This window comes from Telmatherina bonti (assembly GCF_933228915.1).
Source record: "Telmatherina bonti genome assembly, chromosome: 16".
In the NCBI taxonomy this organism is placed as follows: domain Eukaryota; kingdom Metazoa; phylum Chordata; class Actinopteri; order Atheriniformes; family Telmatherinidae; genus Telmatherina; species Telmatherina bonti.
In genome coordinates this window covers 24,649,915-24,669,886 of record NC_136614.1, presented here as the reverse complement: position 1 = coordinate 24,669,886, position 19,972 = coordinate 24,649,915, and the positions used below count along the sequence as shown (strand labels likewise).

At 38.3% G+C, this 19,972-nt stretch overlaps 1 protein-coding gene across 1 annotated transcript; it reads right to left on the bottom strand.

Moving 5' to 3' along the window:
• Window positions 1-3,259: 3,259 nt before the first annotated feature.
• LOC306767844 (EH domain-containing protein 3) lies at window positions 3,260-19,315 on the bottom strand (the record flags this gene model as incomplete). Its single annotated transcript, XM_079255978.1, has 8 exons — window positions 3,260-5,720; window positions 5,798-5,962; window positions 7,542-7,712; window positions 7,889-7,988; window positions 8,130-8,271; window positions 14,596-14,693; window positions 15,390-15,566; window positions 19,089-19,315. The coding sequence occupies 8 exons, from the start codon at window positions 19,313-19,315 to the stop codon at window positions 5,193-5,195; spliced, it is 1,608 nt and encodes a 535-aa protein (XP_079112104.1). The 3' UTR covers window positions 3,260-5,192.
• Between the last annotated feature and the right edge of the window lie 657 nt (window positions 19,316-19,972).

Here is a 19,972-nt window from a genome sequence, read left to right as displayed (position 1 = left end):
ATTAGTCTTTGGACGGTGGACTGGAGGAAGCCAGAGAACCCACGCATACACATGGAGAACATGCAAACTCCACTGTCCAAACCTCGCCCCAGCTGAGGATTAAACCAGCAACCTTCCTGTTGTGAGGTCACAGTGCTAACCACTATGCCACCGAGACATTTCATAGTAAGAAATGTCAATATGATCAGCACTGAGTCTGAGTTATTTCTAGCTGTTTGCTCACCATTATAAACACAACATTGATCTATAAATATGTTGACAATAGTCTCACTGTGATGACTATCAACATTTCTGCAGAATATGGTGATAAAAGCAAATGTAATTACATGCACCTTCACTGGACTCAGCTACAGAATAGAAATCATCCAACAGCCAACCTGCAATCTTCATAGATTGCTCCATCTTCAAGTATAAGGTGGTTTTATGTGAGAGTACAGGCTGGGATTAGCTGGTTAGCATTTTAACTCCACCACACAGTACACGGACATCTTCAACATCAAGTTAAGACTTTAGTTATTTTTTGCACCTTTAAATGGTTTCAAGTTCTGTTCAAGCTTTTCCAAACAAAAACGTATTAAATAGTTTTGGGGGTTTTGTTGTGATGAGAAACAGTAGATACAGGCCTCTGACACTAACCAAGTTGGTGAGATCATGGATCAATTTTGGATAAGTGACACACTAACCAGTGATAACAAGATAAATATATAATAACATGGATTTAAAAAGGGTATTTAGATTATTATACGATAGTTTACTTCTTTTTAATGAAAGAACTGGACACTTTTTAAATGGAAGTCCCATGACTGGTCATCTGGAGTCAGGAGCTTTGGATGCAATACCACTGATGTCCACTAGGCGTGGGACTGTCAACATCTCTTGCTTGCCATCCAGAGTTTAGGGGATGTTCAGGGGACTCTATGTGAACATCTGTGTACCCTTGAACTTGATGTGACAATCCAGTTTGTTGTTTAAACTGTGATGGCATGCAGACATATCAAACCACAAGGCCACCAACTGTGGATGCATTAGAAACATTAGTGAACTTTAAAAAACTAAAGAGAAAGAAAAAAAACAGAAAATGCCACTCCGTTGCATTTAATACAATTATCCTCCAAGTTGTCTCAAAAAGTACTGAAGAGTGGAATAAAGATAAACAAAGTATAGGCGATGTCTGCATGTGCAAGTCCACGAGCGTTGGTGATTTCCAGATATTTTTAGAGAGTAGCACTGTTATCTTATAACCTAAAATACTTGCTATGCCATTTTTTTAAAAACCAGCTCATATATGTAATTGCAAAAAATTAAGCATTGTAAGTTTATTTCTTTTTGATCTATGGCTCTATATGGCTTTGAATACAACAATGAGTTCAGTTTAATTCAACTGCCTTCACAGTCAGCAGATCCCAATTCAGCACGGCACCTTTAGGTTGTAATGGAACAGGAGGCATGAATTTGCAGCTGACAAATATACAGCATCTGTATGATGCTGTCATTTAAACATGCAACTAAATCTCTGAGGAATGTATTGAAAACCACAAAAATGAAGGAGTCTGAATGCAAATAGGAGGTCCAACCTGATAGGCGAGGTAAACCTTGTGAAATGGCCAGCATGTATATGTGTGTGTTTGTGCTTCTGTGAGAAATCCAGCATCATCTCTGTCTAATGTCCTGAAATTCCAGATCCATTAGTGTGTGTGTTCCTCATGTGGGCCTCTCCGCCATCCCTCACATTGTTCATACAAAACACTCACACATTCATGCATTTCTGTTGACAGACAAAACCGCATTTTTTACAAAAACAGTGCAAGATATGTGTTTTCCTGCTGAAAACTTAAAAAAAGCAGCTAAAGCACATTTTATCTGTCACTTCTGAGTTTTGCTTTTGCCTCTCTTCACCATCCTGCTGTCCTTCAACTACAGGAAAGACTAAAATACTCTCCTTAAAATAGCTGAAGTTATGTTTCCTATGTCTTACTTAATTTTAGTTTTGTTATCCATGCACAGTTCCTGGAAAATGGCCTCACACGTCACACTCATACCATCAAAACAGCTGTTTGTATGCTGTAAATTCTGATTTTCCATCATGTGTCACACATGCAAATCTGCTGCTGCTGCTGATTTGATCCATCTAGGCTACTTATGATGTGCCTAGTAAATTAAATACACAATGGATGATGTGCCTGCTTGTGAGCGGGATGGAGAGTGGGAGGGGCCTCGTTGGATTAGACAGGAAATAGTGGACAAGAACAGAACATCCTGTGTGAGACAAGAGATTGCTGCATCTTCGTGTGTGTGTTTTTGTTTATGTTTTATAAGGTCTGTAAGCCACAGTGCAAAGGGATGCTTTGACTTCCTGCCACACACACATGCATACATGAGGTGGTCCCTGGATGATACAGAAATGTCTCTGGTTTTGGGGAATAGTCACATGATCTGTTTCCTGCTATCTGCAGCTTTTATAATATAATGGTTTATGTTAAGAGACCTCACATGTAAAACTATAATCTGTCTTCATGTAGTTCAAACGGGATAAATCACTAATTTATCATCTGCTTGGTGTTGCATAGAAAGAAAACTCCCCTAAACTGAACTAAGATAAGGTGGAGCCTCTTGAGAAATACTGTGAATTTCAGGAATTTCATTTTCTATACCACAGACTAATGTGCACATCATTTCTCATCGTCAGAGCTAAACAAAAGTTTTTTTTTTAAAAAAAGTAAATAAATCTAAAGGACAAAACTTGAAACATCAGGAGGGAAAGTGTATTTGACTTTGTCAGTGTAAATGTTTTTGCTGCTTGACTTTATTATAACACAGCATGAATGTGTCGTGTGAAATCTAAATTAATGTTTTCCTGCTTATCAAATCCATTATAATCTACATTATGAGAATTATCTCCATTTCAACTACAGTTGTTTGGTGTCACTCTCATAGCTTTTATGTTTAATAGAACATAAACTTTAAAATGTCCATTTGCAATTCCTTCTTGCTGAAAATGTCTGTGCTTTATCATAAAAAAATACTGAAAGATTTCACAAAAAGAAACCAAAGAAAACAAACAAAATTCACATAAATCTGAAAATCTAGGAGTTGATCTACTGTATGTGTAAGCAAAAAAAAAAAAAACATTTTCTTTGTTAGATGAGCTGCGACATGCAAGTCCTGAAGACTAAATGCAAAATAAAGTCCACACTCAGAGCTGAATATATGCATTTTATTACATTTTTGTATGCTTTATGTCGACAGAAAAGCAGTGACGTACAGTTTTCAGCGATGCATTACAATCTCATAAAAAGACAAACCACCATTACGCCAGTGTTTCCACTTAACCAGTGATTTCAAGTTGCAAACACTGAACATGTGAAAACAGCTTGGTTTTGCAACACACATTCAACAAGCATCTTTTCCACATTTCAAATTGCCTCACTCGACAAATGAAATATGAGCAAGTAATGTGTACAGCACGTGGGATGACGCGGATTATTTCCTAATTTGTAGTTTTGGAATGCAGTCAGTCTTTGTATGAAGATTTGGTTCACAGTTACAACACAAAAATACACCAGGAGACACAGTGGCCGTGAACTGGAAAGATGGCACATCTGTGGCCACAATACTGAAACACACACTCAACACATCTTTCCATGGTGGTATCCAATCTTAGTCAAAAAGTCTTGAGAACTCTGGTATGAAACCATGAATGTGGTCCAAATGTAAAGTAAATTTTCCTCATACTGGCATATCGCTACTCTAACATGTTAATAAAATATTGTTAGGAGGAATCATGTATCTATATTTAAAACACATGAAATGGAAAGCGCCCTGCGATGGACTGGCGAGCTGTCCAGGGTGTACCCTGCCTGTCGCCCAAAGCCAGCTGGGATAGGCTCCAGCTTCCCCGCGACCCTGAATTGGAATAAGCGGTTCAGAAAATGAATGAATGAATGAATGAATGAAATGGAAAGCCAAATCTGTCAACATGAATTTTTTTCCCCTTTATACTTTGGACTTGCATTAAGTTTATACTAGATTCATTTCAGAAAATTAACTATGATCTTTCATTTAATAATGAATAGGAAAACCTTTTAGTTTAGTAACTTGTGTAATGATTACAAGTGAATACATACATGTTACAAATAATAACACTGATAAACATGTTCAAATGCGTGCACGTGGAAACTGGGACGCACTGACAGAACAATGAACACCTGCACATTCAACATTATAAGTCCATGTCCAGAATACCCATAATACATCATGTTTTAATAATCACAGTATCATTACATGTTAATGAGATTTATCATTGTTTATAAATCACAAAAAGATCCAAAACACCTGCCGCTCTGCCAAGACTTTTTCATTCTTCTGTGCAATGGCTGGATCCAGATGCTACAAATGAATCATGGCAATGCCAAATTCCTGCCATTGCACAAATATAAACGACAGTGCATCACTTTAAAAAACAAAAAAAACAAAACACATCATAAAGGACTGGATACAAGTCCTGTAACCATTTGCTTTCTTTCTGCTGCACTTGTGGTGCTTTTTGAACTTGTTTGTATATTCCCAAGCTGCCTTCCAGTAACTCCTCAGTTGTTTAATAAGTCACGCTTAAGCAAACGCCAGATCGCTCAGTCATTCCAGGAGGAGAAACACAAGGCCTGAAGAGCTGCAGCTCAGTTTGGGTTTATTCATTAAGTTGACATGCAGTAACAATAAGGAGCCTTTTTCCTTTTTCTTGTTGTGCTGCGTTTGTTCACATTAAGTTGTTTAGATCCTTTTATTGTTTAAACTCCAGTGTTTATGTTTTATTAATACCTTAACAGTTTCATTTAGCGTTTTAAAATCCGTCCTACTTTTACACCTACGGAGCCATTTTAGATAATGTCGCTTGAAGATCTATCGATATATCTATTATGCTAGTATATCACAATCCTACGTGCTAATTATGTCGCGAATTTCAAAAGAAAAGGTTTCCAGCCAGTGTGCTGAAAGTCACTCAGAAATGATTAGTTTTCATCTCAATCTAGTTTTTCTGCAGTATTTGCTTAAATGATAACTACAGATGTGGGAATGACAGAAATAGCATGTTGTGAGAAGTGGAATTATTGTAATTTATTTGAAATGTTTCGAGTTTCTTTCTCCAGGGATGGGGCTACTTACAGGTTTTGGGAGCAGGTGATGAGCTAATATCTTTATTCAGGGATTTTCCTCTTGGTAGGGGGCACAAGGTGTGCGGGCAGCTCTGAAGGCAGTTCATGTCCCTCTAGTTTCACCTTAATCAGGTGGTTAGCCAAAGCAAACTCCTCATCATCGAGCATCCCATCCTTATCGATGTCTGCCAGCTTCCAGATCTTTCCCAGCACCGTATTGGGCAGTTTTGACTTCACCATCTCCTTCTTCGCGTTGGCTCCCGTCACCTTTCCATTGACGGGAGACAATGTGTAGAAAATCTCATCGTAAGCAGGTTTGTCGCGTGCAACAACCCACTCCGCCTCGTCGATGCCCTCCCCGGCTCCTTCGCCGTATCCGTGTCCGAAAGGGCCGTCCAACGTGCCATCGAACGCACCGCCCTTCACCACCGGGTTTGGTCGCTGGGTTTCCTCTTGGCGGACCAGGATCATTAAGCTAGCGATGTCATTGGCTAGCATGTCATCGACTGCCTCTAAGAGTTTGGGTTTTAGAGGCTGGAACTTGGTGAGATCTTGAGCTTGAAGTTGGTCCTAGAAGATGAAGAAACACAAGTTCATCTTATAATCTAAACTTCATCTCTGAATCTAAATAGGTCTTTCCTGTTTACCTGCATCTTCTTCAGATTAGGAAAATCTCCAGGTGATATCTGATGCTCTCTTTCAATGCGTTTGTAAATATCTCCCAGACTGGCAATTAATTCTTTCTTTTTGTTCTCCTTCCCAAACACTGACGGCATCTCTTTCTTCAGGGAGCTGATGATATAAGCATGGACCTGTACATGGGGAGTAAAAGGCAATGCATGCAGCCATTAGCTTCAAAGAGGAAATTCAAACATCTCTCTTCTCTTTAAACTTCAGGTATTTGGATCTGAACCATAGACTGCATGTCTTTACAAGGGGTCATTTAAGTTTACTTAAATGTGGGAGCAGGAAATGTGTTTCTGAGCAGGTACTCTGTCAGAGAGAACAGGAGACGGGCAACATGTGTGTCTCTTTACCCTGAAGAGTCTTCTATATAACTCTTCTTCATAAAGCTTTAAAAATCATCCTATTTAAAATGTCAAGGACATGCAGCCTCTTGTTCAGATCTGGTTATTATGTTGCATATTATATTGTATAGTTTCAATAAAGAATCAGTTCAAAATGACAAGAAAAGTATTTTATTTGAAAATGAAAAGGAGACTTGAAGCTTCTTAGCTAATGCTATAAAACAAATCAAAATAACACTTCTAACACATAATGGGAGTGGGCCGATTATTACACATGAAAGGTGGCACTAATGAATTTCACGCCAGCATTCATGCAAAAAGTTGTGATTTCACAGTGATGCTGGACTCTGTCCTGTCTGCATCAGACTGCCCAGATTTTCTAATTCCTTCTGCAGAGATAAATGCACAAATCATTTTGTTCTGTCCAAAACACTGAAATGTGTGAACATCAGGCAATCTTAAGACAATGAGCTTACAGGAATGGTGCAGATGGATCAAGGCACAGCTTTGGGTGGAGGTGCTGAATTTGCAGATTCTGTGTGTTTTCATTGTTGTCACGCTTCCTTCAGTCACTGATATTAATGTTTTTAAATTGGTGACAAATATGAAAAATTTAGCACCATATGCATCATGCCTTTGTAACTATTGAGTCTGTAGAACATTTACCTCTGCATCACCTCTTATAGTTATTCACAACTCAGTTACTTTTTAACATTTTACACTAAACTTATTGTGCAAATGTTTATATCCTGTATGCGTGCTACTTTTTGTTCACATATTAGTGATATTTTTTGCTAAAATACATTATTAAAACTAAAAAACATAAATAAAAATGTTTAAAAAAAAAAAAAAAATCAACAGGACAAAAACAAGAAAGATTTCTGTTTGTTTTGTTGCTGTGGTGATGCATGTGTTCCCCTGGTCAACCCTGTGTCCTTGAAACACACACACACACACCCTATCATCTGTGAAACAGGAAAACTTCTATCAACTCTGGGTTCGATAAATCTGTGTTCGAGTGTGTGCACGTGTATATCCTTGATGTTTCCTCAAACTACAACAGCAGGCGGGCTGTCACCACCCCTACCTGACTTCCTTTCCAGATTCCAGAGGGGAAGTGGGAAATAATTCACTCAAAGCAGAATCTTTTGGTTCTGTGACAGTGATAAGGTTTTGTTGTCAAGGTTAACAGCTGTACCAGTGATGTAGAGAATAAACAGGAAGCACGCACATGTTGCTTTCATTTAAACATGTCAGCAGAAAGCCTCATGATAGCAACTCACCCTCACATTAGTACTTTAAAATGCTGCAGGTAACATCAAATTATTTCCACCATTCATCTCATCACATCAGTCGGCCTCACCTTGGCAAGTCTTGCTCTCTTTATCAGATCGTTGAGTTTTCTAAGCGCCGCATTTCTCGGTAGGGACTGAATGTCCTTAAATAAGTCCTGCTCCTCTGCTTCAAACAGCTTCCTGTTGTCAGGAATCAACAACGGGTGGGACCAAAATGAGCCAATATAGACGCGGATCACCTGTATTAGAGAAACATATTAAAACTAGCTGACGCTTGGACTCTAAACTATCAACACTGTGGATGCTGAGTGCAATTAATCTAAGAATATTTTAAACAAAGTCCAAGGTTCTAAAATATTTCTACAAATTTGACAAAGTCCCAAATATGTCCATCTGTGTTTATTAGTCATTTTACCTCTGGGGTGTTGACTATTTTCCCCAGTGACCACATCAAGGCACCGTACACTCGCATCAACTGTTGGGTCTCTATTTGGTCTGCCTTGTTCAGCACAACTCTGAAAAACGGCAGAGGGAAGTCCTGAATAGCTCCTCATGCAAACATCATGTGAATCAAGTGAAATCGTCCAGTGAACACAGTAAAATGAGTTTTAATGTCTTAATCATGCTGCTTTGGTCAGAAAAATCAATCAGTTCACCTGATTTTATCTTCATGGTTCTTCAGCGCCTTTATCACCTCCGAGAACTCATCAGAGATGTCCAGTTTGTGGGCGTCGAACAGTAATATGATTCTGTCCACTCGCTCTGCAAACCACTCCAGGACAGCAGCAAAGTCGTAGCCTGAGAAGAGAAGAAAGGAGGAGGAAGGAGTAGAAAAAAGGACAAAAAAGAAGGAATAAATATCATGATAAACAGAATCCATGATTATGCCAAAAGTCACAGAATAATATACATTAGGGCTGTGATGATGTGCTTTTGTCCTGATTCGATTTTGTTCAAATGTTTTGGGTGCAGAATCTATTTAAATTGCAATTCTCACAATTCTTTGATATTGCTAATTTTTGTAGATTAAAAACAAGAAAAAAAATGTACAAAACTTCTTTTTTGCTCATCATTTTTCTTGTTTTCAATGAGGAAAAAACAACACGGTAGCCAGACCATCATTTTGCTGCTATAATGGCTAAGAAGACAAATAAAAGATTGATAAAAAACAATAAAAATAAAAGAATATATATATATATATATATATATATATATATATATATATATATATATGTGTAAAGATTTAAAAATAAAGGTCTGTGTGTGTGTGAGGGAGGAGGGGGGAGGTACATTCAGCCTGTCCCGGTGAAACTGCCTTGCCTTGTGCCAGCTGGTCAAGCATCCAGCCCTCAATGTGACCCTGATTTGGATTATGTGGTATGGAAAATGGACGGATGTATTAAGGGTAACATAAAGTAGTGATGTAGCGATATTTCCCAAAGAACAGCATTACAGTGACTGGAGGTCACAGGTGAGGCTGCAAGAATGAAGTCCATATTGCAACATGCTGATAGAAAAGAATGTGTTTACTCATGAAGACCACGCTGCAACAGTTACACAAAGTGGCCTAAATAATGAGAGAAACATCAAACAAAAGGATTCCAGTTTTTAAAATGTGTTATACATTAGGAAAGGGGGGAATTATTAATGACCATGTGAGTTAATATCTCTAATAATAAATGGATCGGCACCTGCTGGAAAACACACCACTGGCTTTTATGACCCATTCAATGACAAAACTCAAGCTTACCTGGACGAATTCCACGGGATATGAGAGGAGAACAAAGAACAAAGGGCGGTACGGAGGATTAGTGTGCTGAAAAGTCCAATCATCACTGAAGGACATGTGGCAGACACAGACTGTGAGTTACACTATTAACCAATATCAACAGATAACAACCAAAGGGCATTTTGTCAGCTGGTATTAGGTGTTTGCTTCATGCTCAACCAGGATTTTCAAGCTATGTTTATAATACACTTGAATAGTTTTGCTGTTGTTCTAATTTTAAATACATAGCTATAACAAAAATCCTCTTTTTCACATACTTGCTGCACTGCTGCTCCTTCAAATAGGTGTAGTTTATAATTATCTATGATTATGAATGATTAACAAACTTATGTTACAGTTAAATGTTGCTGCAATGCTTCAAGGGCTCTACAAACAAATGGTCATTATCTTAACAAATGACTTGTTGAGTTCCCGCTGGAATGTGAGCGGGACATCAGCAGTGATAGCAAGAAGTATGCAAAATGTGGAAACTGGCTTTAGCTTCGTCAGGATCAGCATAAATACAGCTGATACGAGACACTTTTCTGCTTGAGAAAACTGCAGGGTGTTAAACATTTACTGCAGATGCCTTGATATTTTGAATGCAAAGATGGATTGATTGTTCTTCACATGTGGTGGGGAATGAGCCACATTCTTACACTGCACAATGCAAATAACTATTATATTTATTTTATAAAGGTTTTGACAACAGAGTCCTAGTCCCAGGGTGCTGGGCTACTGATGCAAGTTCATTGATATGAATAGCAAATTTGGCTGAAATGACAACACCCCCCCCCCCCCAAATCCCTCTCCTCAGTTGCTGTTCAAAGTTGATATTGTGCATGAGGATAATGTTGAATTAAAAGTCCAACAATAAAATCAAACAGGGTCAAGATTAAAAAAAAAAAAAAAAAACTTTTGCAAATAATGTGATAAACATTAATTGTAAATTCTTGCTGTTTGCTCTTAATCTGAAGTTTAAATAACGTACAAAAGGCTAATGAGAATATGTGTGTCCCCCCCACAAAGCCATGCGACAACGCTGGTGAAGAACATGTATCAACCCATAAATACTTCAAAATCAAAATATCAGTATTTTTTAAAGTCTTTTTGCAGCTGTTTGATACCCAGGTCTGTTATCTACAATACCTCCGTATGGACATCTATGTAGGCAGCTATAGCCTGACAACGTCTCATCTGGACACATACACACAAACACACACAAATAAATGCATACAGTGATAAAATGGTGCAAACAACGTGAAACAAAAATGGTAATGGAAAACAACGTGACTTAATGTGCAGATGTAGATGCAAAAGGCATGTTTGTACATGTAAATAAGAGGGAAGTAAACAAACAGGCGAATTTGGATGAAAAGACTAAATGAGCAGATACACAAAGCAAACACAGCTGTGCTGGAGGTTGTGTAGCAGTTTGTGTGTGTGCATGTGTGTTTGAAAGTTATTTGGTTAGACAACGGATAACATAAAAAAAAAAAATTAAACCAGTGCAGATGTGTGCATTTGTGTGTATTTCAGCAGAAACACTTCCACACAAAAACACTATCTATAAACAACAGCTTGGCGTTGACAAACCAAGCATTCTCTGCCATTTCTCAACCAGAGCAGTGAAGTCAAAAACATGAAAGATAAACAACTTTCCACATTTAAAATTTTGAGGAAAATTCATCCAGATCCAAGCAGACCCACCCGTACTATGAAGTAATGTTCTGAACTCGCTGACCAGGGCTTAGCTGCATAAGAGTAGCTCATGAATTCATTAAACTGCTGTGAAGAAGCAAACACTGCCAAGAGCTTGGAATACAGAACAAACATCATTATATGGAAGCAGAAGAAAAACAGGAGCATGAACGGTTATGATGCTGAATTAAGTCATATTTTTGTTATGATTTATTTCTGCTTTATGTAGATTTTCTGTCTTATCACTGAAATAATAAAAAGTGACAACCTCCTGACTGCACATAACGCTGCCCGAAAAAGAAATAATGACTCTATAAAGTTATTTCACGGTATAATGCCATTATTTATAATTTTCATTATCTAATTGATCTAGGCACTGATTAACTATGTAGTTGGTTTATCTTATCAATATTGAGACTCAATTAGGTTGTGCTTTATTTGGTGAAAGAAACCAAGACAGTGAGAACGGAGGATTTCCTTTTCCACCAGAAAATAAAGAAACAGTCCCCACACTGAAGACAAATAGTCCGTCTTTGGAAGACACTGTAAGTGGTAAACAATTCAGTAGTAAATTATGACTTTCTTTAAGTATTCCAGCTCTTTTGTCAGTGTTGGTGGTTGGTATGGCGATACCACCCTATAGCTTTGGGAATGCCAGCCATGCTAGCCACATATCAGCCTGTGGGAAAGTTTCTGATGCAACAAGTAAGCTTTTCACTTTGTTATGTCTTCATTCAAGTTTACACCACAGTTGAGATCTCTGCTCTACGTCTTCATTTGTATGAAATGTAGTGTTAAGATATGATTAAAAATAATTAACACTCCATTTCAGCCCTTGAGTAAGCTGAACTGGGTTGTAATAGATGACCAGTATGATCACGTATGATCAAAACATAATGTTTTTATTGTTTATGAAACAGCTTTAATCCTCCTCAGTATGTGGGATACATCGAGAGCACAAATTTCTCTAGAGATGGACTGTCTTTTTTTTTTTTTTTTTTTTTCCTTTTCTTTTTTCCCTCCAAGAACACAACTGAGAATAAGGTGGAGAATAACACAGACCAATCACATCTTGACGGTATACAACAGAAAACTGTACGCCTCACATAACCTCAAAGATGGAGCAACTCATGACACAGTGGGCTTCCAGACATCTTTAACCCTGAAGGAATGACTCCCCCATAACCAGAGTAGACTTAGTTTCTTATTCCACTTCACAGTGAGAAATTCCATGTTAATTGCACAAGTCTTGAGCGTTAGTTGAGGGTTGATCAAAAATGTCCAACAGACTTTTTAGAAACTCTTAAACTTGTCATCTCAATTTTCTGCCGAATTATACCATGACAAAGATCAGAATCATCATTTCACTCACTGGCTGCAAGCCATTGTTATAGCAGAGAGCCCCATACTGCCAGCATTTTGGAGTATTTGGCTCATCTTTCAGGACCTACAGAATATTGAGTTCTAGGACTACAGAAAAGGCACAATCGCAAATGACGTCTTTTAACGTCATTGGCAGCAAACGTTCGGATTTGAAAAGATGTCTTTGACAGCCAATAAGTTACTAAGCAAAGTACTCTGGAAATAGCAACATGAAGTAGAGAGGACAGTCTGTTTTACAACATGAGACAAGAGAGTAAAAGTCTTCTCAGTTGGTTGCTGGAGAGCTAGTGATACGAGGCTTTTCTCTGCAGAATACCACCCAGGCTGTAGACTGGTCAGGTCATACTTTTTACTTATGCCATCATTAGAAACTCTTGTGGGATTTTGACAGTGTGCTTTTTTAAATCATTACGATCCTGGAATGTTTTTCAAATGGCTGAAGACTGAGTCCTTTTGTCATTTGTTTTGCACCTACTAAAAACCCTTTCATCACACATGCTGTTAAGATTGTTGTTGATGATATGGTGAGGTTTATGTGGAACACGCTGGGTCCTGTTTAAACTAAATGAGTTTATTTTGGTCTTATCAAAATATGCTCTGAATATTAGTCATGTGATGCTTTCTTTTTGCCATCAAATGTTGGTTTATACTGTCTGAACGCTGAAACTTAAATTTCCACATACAATCTCTTTGCAACGTCTGAAGCATTTGCCTTCCTGCTTTTCAGAGCAAAAACACATCCGTTTACTCTCCCAGGTATGACTTCATGATTTCAAAGAAATGACCACAGTAGTCATGATCAGTGGTCTTATGGCTTATTCTAGGCTTCCTGATCACTTCAGCAACCATTTCTTTACAAGTTTTGGCAAACATGATCCTTCATAATCCATATATATATATATATATATATATATACACACACACACACACACACACTCTGTGGTGTCCATGTGTAATTGCTTTTGGCGTTTCAGTTTCTTTTTTATGTCTTTCTTCAGATGACAAGTAAAACTGTTGTGAAATTTAAAAAAAAAAAAAAAAAAAAAAGTTTAACTAAATTTTTATGTTTTCTGGTTTTGTTAGTCCACCCACTGAGGCTATGAAAATATGCTGTGGTCTCACCACTGCTGGACTGTCATGCAAATACAGTAAAATCTAATTGGTCCCTTGAATGGCTTAATGGTTCTTGTGTTCAACAGCGACTAATATTAAAAAACAAAAAACAATGTAATTCCTAAATTTAAAACACATGGAAAACCTTCAGTTTTTTGTTGTTAATTCATTTTTAATCCTACTGGAGAGTCAACATTTAATATGAAGACAGGAAATATGGAGCAATAATAGGGGGGTATGACAAACAACACAGTCAGAGTTGTGTTTGTGACATACTATACAACCTTGGGGCAAGGAATCACCATTAATTTCCTGATTCAAGTTGATTCACAACATACTGATTCAATTTGATTAAATCTGATTAGATATTGATTTTTACAAGTATTTATGTAACAAAAATGTTTCTTGAATATTTAAGAATTTTTCTGATAATTGTTTTTATAAAACAGTCTGTTCATATGACCATCGTTATCAGATATGTAGGAATAATCAGATAATTGTAATAGTCTCATATGATGGTGCACGTCTAAAATGTGACTACATTTGCCAGGCCATCATCGGATCCCTTCTGAAATATGTACGTGTGTGGTGACACCACTTCCTGTCAAAACATTTGATGTTCGTCATACATGGCAGACCCCACAGTCTTAGTGTAAGCTGCTTATTCAAATGAATTAATTACTATTTTAAACCCAGTTCAACTGAAACCATTCAGGTACAGACAAGTTCCACGAAAGGTGATCTTTTCCCTCTGCATCTGTTTGTTGACATTTTATAAAGAGCTCATAAAAGGAAAAAGGACCCGATCACTGTATTTTCCATGTTTTAAATCTGGTAACGGATGACAGAATGGAAACAAAAGTAAAAATCAAGCTGTGTTCATGTGCGCGTGTGCATTTAGAGAGCTGATTCAAGCTCATCTTTTTGTCACTGCTTCCTGCTCTTTGAACTGAATGAAGCATAATCCTCCTGTTGGGAAAAGCTAAAATAAACACACACAGACACACACGAATATCCAAGGGAAATGCTGACATTGTATTTCAGAGTTCAGTGGGACTGGGGGGCTGCAGCTGAATAGACCCATTGAGCTAGCACCGACACGTACCAGCACCAACAGAGGGAAATAAAAGTGTGCGAGTCACGACAATGTGTCTTACCTCGACTGATTCTCTGTTTCTCTCCAGAGAGAATCCCCGGCGTGTCAATCACACTGATGCTTTCCAGTACAGGGTTGGAAAGCTGGGCACACACAAACCTACAAAGACACACACAGAAGAGAGGAGATAGAAACTGTCATAGACAGAAGTGTTAAAATGTTTTAACAACAAACATCACCAAAACCCACACCAGACCTCTACCTCCTGTACCCTCTCCCCTCTTTCTCCATCTCTGCTGCTCTTCATGTGTTTTTCTCCAGCTGAATAAATATGAACAGGTTAGCGGTCATCCTCACCAAGACCCCCCTCCCTCCAATCCTCACTGATAGTCAGCATTTCTTCTGTCAGCTTTCAGCGCTGGAGGAGCCTCACAGCGAGGACTCTAGCACAAGAGTAAAGACTATACGGCCATTTCGCTTTTCCAGAGGGATGACAGTGCAAAGATGACTGGCTGTCTTAGCTCACTCACTGCCACACACACACACACTCACAGCCAGCCATTTACAGAGGAAAGCCTGACCAGTGAGCAGAGGGAAATTCAATCACACAGGAATGTGGAGTGCTGGTGTGGATTCTCACTAGTGCTCTCTTTGCTTTCTTCTTCCCCGTCCTCCTAAGTCTGTCCCTCTTGGTTTACATACTTCACATTGGTATACCATTTTATCTGCACTGTGCACACACCCCAAAGATGTCCAACGACATCTGTCGTAAGTCCCTTTGAACCAGTATTTAGCTAATGTTTGCATTTATTTAGTTAGTGCAGTATTTAGTTAATGTTTTTTTTTAGGTTCTACCTGTTGAGGAATGCATTTCCAAATGCATTCAGCTTTCTGAAGGGCTTCTTGGGATCAACCACCAAAGCATTTCCAGGGATCACGCCTTCTGTGTCACTGTGCATGACTGCGATGAAAGAATCCGTGGTGGGCTCGGGTCCAATTCTCATTCCAGGAAAATCCTGCTCCAACAGGTAGCTGTAGGTGAGATAGTAGGAAACGCAAAAGATTCAAAAAACAAGATAAGCGATGAAAAAGTTTTGATCAGCTTAACACCATGCAGTCTAAATCAACTGTATAAAAAGCCCTTGTGGTATGTGACAATAATCCTCCGAGAAGATGTTATCAGACAAAGAAACACAGTGTGGAAGGTATTGTGTGACATAATTAGTCTTTATTAAACCTCAAGAGGTAAACTACCAGTCAAAAGTTTGGAAGTGTTTTCCTATTGGATTAAATGGGAAAAAATGTCCAAACATAATGCAGTACCCATTTGCATATATGAAGATGATAATAGTCTGATTATGATATTAATCTATGGGCAGCAACATACATACACAGATGTAGGCAACATTAACACAAGCTTCATGCATGAAGCCTTTTGAGGGAAAGTTCAGTGATCAGGTGAAACAAAGACGAAGGATTTAGCAGCAGCTACATGAAGACACACTAGAAAGTGTTTTGTTTTTTTTTTTCTTTTTAAACTCAGCTAATTCCTACAGTAAACAATAAGAATTTTGGGATATTTCCATATAGAGTTCAAAAGAGATTGAGAGACTTACACATTCTACATTGTCCCTGTGATTTTAAATAGTTTAAAAAATTAATTTTACATTTGTTGCTCAAAATTCTGTGATGATTTTTTATGTCATTTATTAACATACATCTTAAGCTAGTCCCTTTCTACTCACAAGTTACTGATTTTTTTTTTTTCAGTGAACTTTTCTCACTGATCAACTTGCTTTTCATCAGGGGATCACTGAGCTTTTTTCCTTATTCTGCAGCACAGTTTCAAAGCATCATCCACATTTCTAGGTTTTAAAATTTCAACTGAACATTACCAAAGTCTTGACCGGGAAGGGGAGGAGGGGTACACATTGCACAATACCTAACAAGACTAAAACACAAGGCAAATAACATTTCGACAGGTCAAAGCATATCATGCAGCAAAGAGCCTGCATGATCTCGTTTCTTCCATCAACATATTTATAACCAGAGTTTTAAATTCAGGAAGGCTAATAAGGGTCTAAGAAGGATGTTGAACATGAAACACATGATACATCTATCAACCCAATTTGAAAAAGTTTGGGCCCAAGACTTCTATTTTCTATATGGAGGACTGGGAGTGGCAGGGGAAAATGTGTTGCACGCATGTTTTGCTGCAAAACAGATTATGTTTAACCCTTAACTTCTGACAGCAAAGACTGTTGCTGTGACAACACAGCTGACTTTAAGATCTCATAATATCTCAGGCATGAGGAGTTGAATCCTCAGATGTTCAATGACTTTACACATGTTGCAAAGACAGATGAGTATGTTTTTAAGTTGTACAATCCCAACTATGTTAAACACATACTCCATCACAAGAAATTTAGGCAAAAGATTTACAGTTAAAAGGGTCACATATTTCAAGTGTGAGTTAGGCTGTACATAATTTTTAACTGCAACCAGATGTAAGCCCTGTTCTCCTACAGATCACCTCCACAAACATTCACCTTGCCAGAGGAGCCAGTCGTACCTGGCAGAGCCATCTCTGAGCACACGTCTGTGTAGTGTGAGCCTTTATCTCTGTTATGAGATTGTGCAAAGCATTTGTACTGTCCATCTACATGACTTTATGTTTGCAACTGCACTGTATGAATGTGAAGCTCATACATAGGCCAGCTTTCTCATACATCAGGCTAAACAGGGAGGTTAAACTGGAAATTCACTGCTTCATGGCTGCACAAATCCTGGAAAAAGATGCATCTAATTCGGTTCAAAACATGAAAGCACCACTTTGCACTATATCACCTCTAATATGCAAGGAAATGTGTTCAGTCACCTCGGAGGAAAACTAATATTCTATTAATGACCAGCTCTCTGAAGCAAACAGGATAACTCAATAAATTCAGCCCAAAACTGAGGACGTGATGTGTGAATAACTGAAGACAGACAGCCTGTATTACTTCCCATATCGAAGGATGAACTCCTGAATATGCTAAAAAAAAAAAACTCTTTCATAGCATAGATCAGGAAAAAAATAGCCAACTCAGTCACTTAACAGTAGAAAAGCATACACGAGTAGATTGCAGGAGCTCTGACCGAGTGTTACTAAGCAGTTTGTACATTCTGCACCTTCTGTTACAGTGTCGGTGTTCTGGGGTCAGGCAGCTGACTGGGGGTGTTGTCATCAGGGGGAAGAGAGGAAAAGACTGTCCCCGAGAATCAGACTCAGAGGAGAAAGATGAGAGAACAACGATGTCTGCATGTCTTACAGCAGGAAGTCACTAACAGCATCCCCTCTGCGGCTTTCAAAGGCTTAACCCCCTAATTACCTGCTGTGCTCTCTGCAAGTGTGTGTATGTGCAATAATGTCTACAGCCGACAGGCAGCTCAGTAAGGGCTCAGCAACCCAGCTGCTAATATTTCTTACTGTCATACACACACCAATACAAGGGATACTTCAGGTCGTGTGCTTTAATTAAACAGTCACATGGTGTAGAATGTAGCTGTGGTAAAGCACAAAGTAGCGATCAATAGTAGTGTTTCAGCTTACATGTTAGTGAAATATGTGCTCTGTTTGTTTGTGTACATTATTCAATTGCTGTACTTGTCCAAATAACATTAAATAAGTCTCACTGAATCTGGTTTAAACCAGGAGTCAGCAAACATACAAGCCAATTTTATGTGAAAACATACTGACAATAGAGACAACACAACTGTAAATGTTTGCAATAAAGAAAAGTAAACTGGGCAAAGCTATTTATTCTCTGTAATGGCAGGAGCTATTTAACATAATATCGACCAACAGATGGAGTTTGATTTGTTTAAATAAAATACTTTTCCCTCCAATTAAGCTTTTAGGGGGTTGGAGAGATCACAGGGTTACCCAGGACTTCCTGCGCCTCAGGTCGTCACAGCTCTGTGTGACATTTCATATAAAGTCATGCCATCTGTGGCTTTAAGAACTGAGGGTTTCTCCAGGAGCTACAAGCCACAAACAGCTGTTCAACAGCAACAAACAAAACAGCAGTCACTGTTTTTGCTCTCTGAAATTGAACAAACCAGTTGAGAAACTGCATTTTTCTGACACAAATGTTCATCTTTCATTCTCTATAACTTACATAAGCATAAAGACCCACATATCATCAGGGAGGACTGCTGTGCCATGCAGCGATGGCTCCAAATGTAAGTATGTGGGGGCGTTGCGGTATCTGTCAAATAAACTTTTTATGGATTCAATAAAGCTTTCAGGGGTGTGGCTGCTCACAGTATGGCTGACGCTATTGTTTGTAAATCTTTTTGAACGACCTTCTATGTTATTTGTGGTTTATACCAATTCTGTTTGGAGTGATGAACTCCTTTTTGTCACTCTTGCTGTCAAACTGCTGGGAAAGTGGGTGTATGTGTGTCAATCTCTTAATATTTCTGGTGGCTTCTTTCTCACGTTTGCATGTGTGATTCTCACCTCTACGTGAAGCTACTTGAAGGATGTGAGTGTAGGTGCAGCTTTCTCACCGTATGAAACTCGTTTTGCCAGTGGAGTACTGTCCCACCAGTAAAACCATTGGCTTGTTGTCAAAGTCGGCATCTTCCAGAGCTGGAGAGTGGAACTCATGAAACTTGTAGCTCTCCTCCAGGGGCAAGAGTTTGGTTTTGTAAAGTTTCTTCAGTCCATCACTAACAGTCTGAAAGACTTCTGGCTCCTTCTTCCTCCTGTCATCGGTTCCAAGCCAGCTGAACATTGCTGCCGATTGCTTCTTATTGAACTAGTTAAACCACTAACAAGTTAAAAAAAAAAAAAAAAAAGCAACTTGGTGATCAGCTAATTCTGATTTAGTGACCTGCAAGTTTGCTTTATAAGTTGAGGAAAGCAGATGCTGGTCTTAAGCAACACTTAAAATGAGAAATGCTCTGTTATGTGGTGGAAACTTATGCAAAAACTTATTAAACTTATGGAGCTAAAACCTGTTTTTCTGCAGCTTATATTCATTTGAATTTTTTAAGATATCTTTAAAAAAAAAAAAAAAAAAGCTTTAGTATGACAGCAGGTTATTCTAAATTGTAATCCATCTTCTAAAATTAAATTATAGATATTTATTCTCCCAAGTCTCGGGAAATTAATTAGTCTCTATCCTGCTACACTGAATGGGTGGTGTCTGTATATGTTTTCGATATTTAGATGCCCGATGTTATATTAAAACGAGTTGTTATTTTAAGACGTATGCTGTACTAATGTATACAACTAAAGGGAAAAAACTAAATAATTTTTTTTTTTTTTTAATTTTTTTTCAAATCTTAGCTATTTATCGGAATTCAAACCATATCATTCAAACACACTTTCATCATCGAGTCCATTAGTCCTCCAAAGTCCAGGCCAATTGTGCTACACAGCAGGAAAA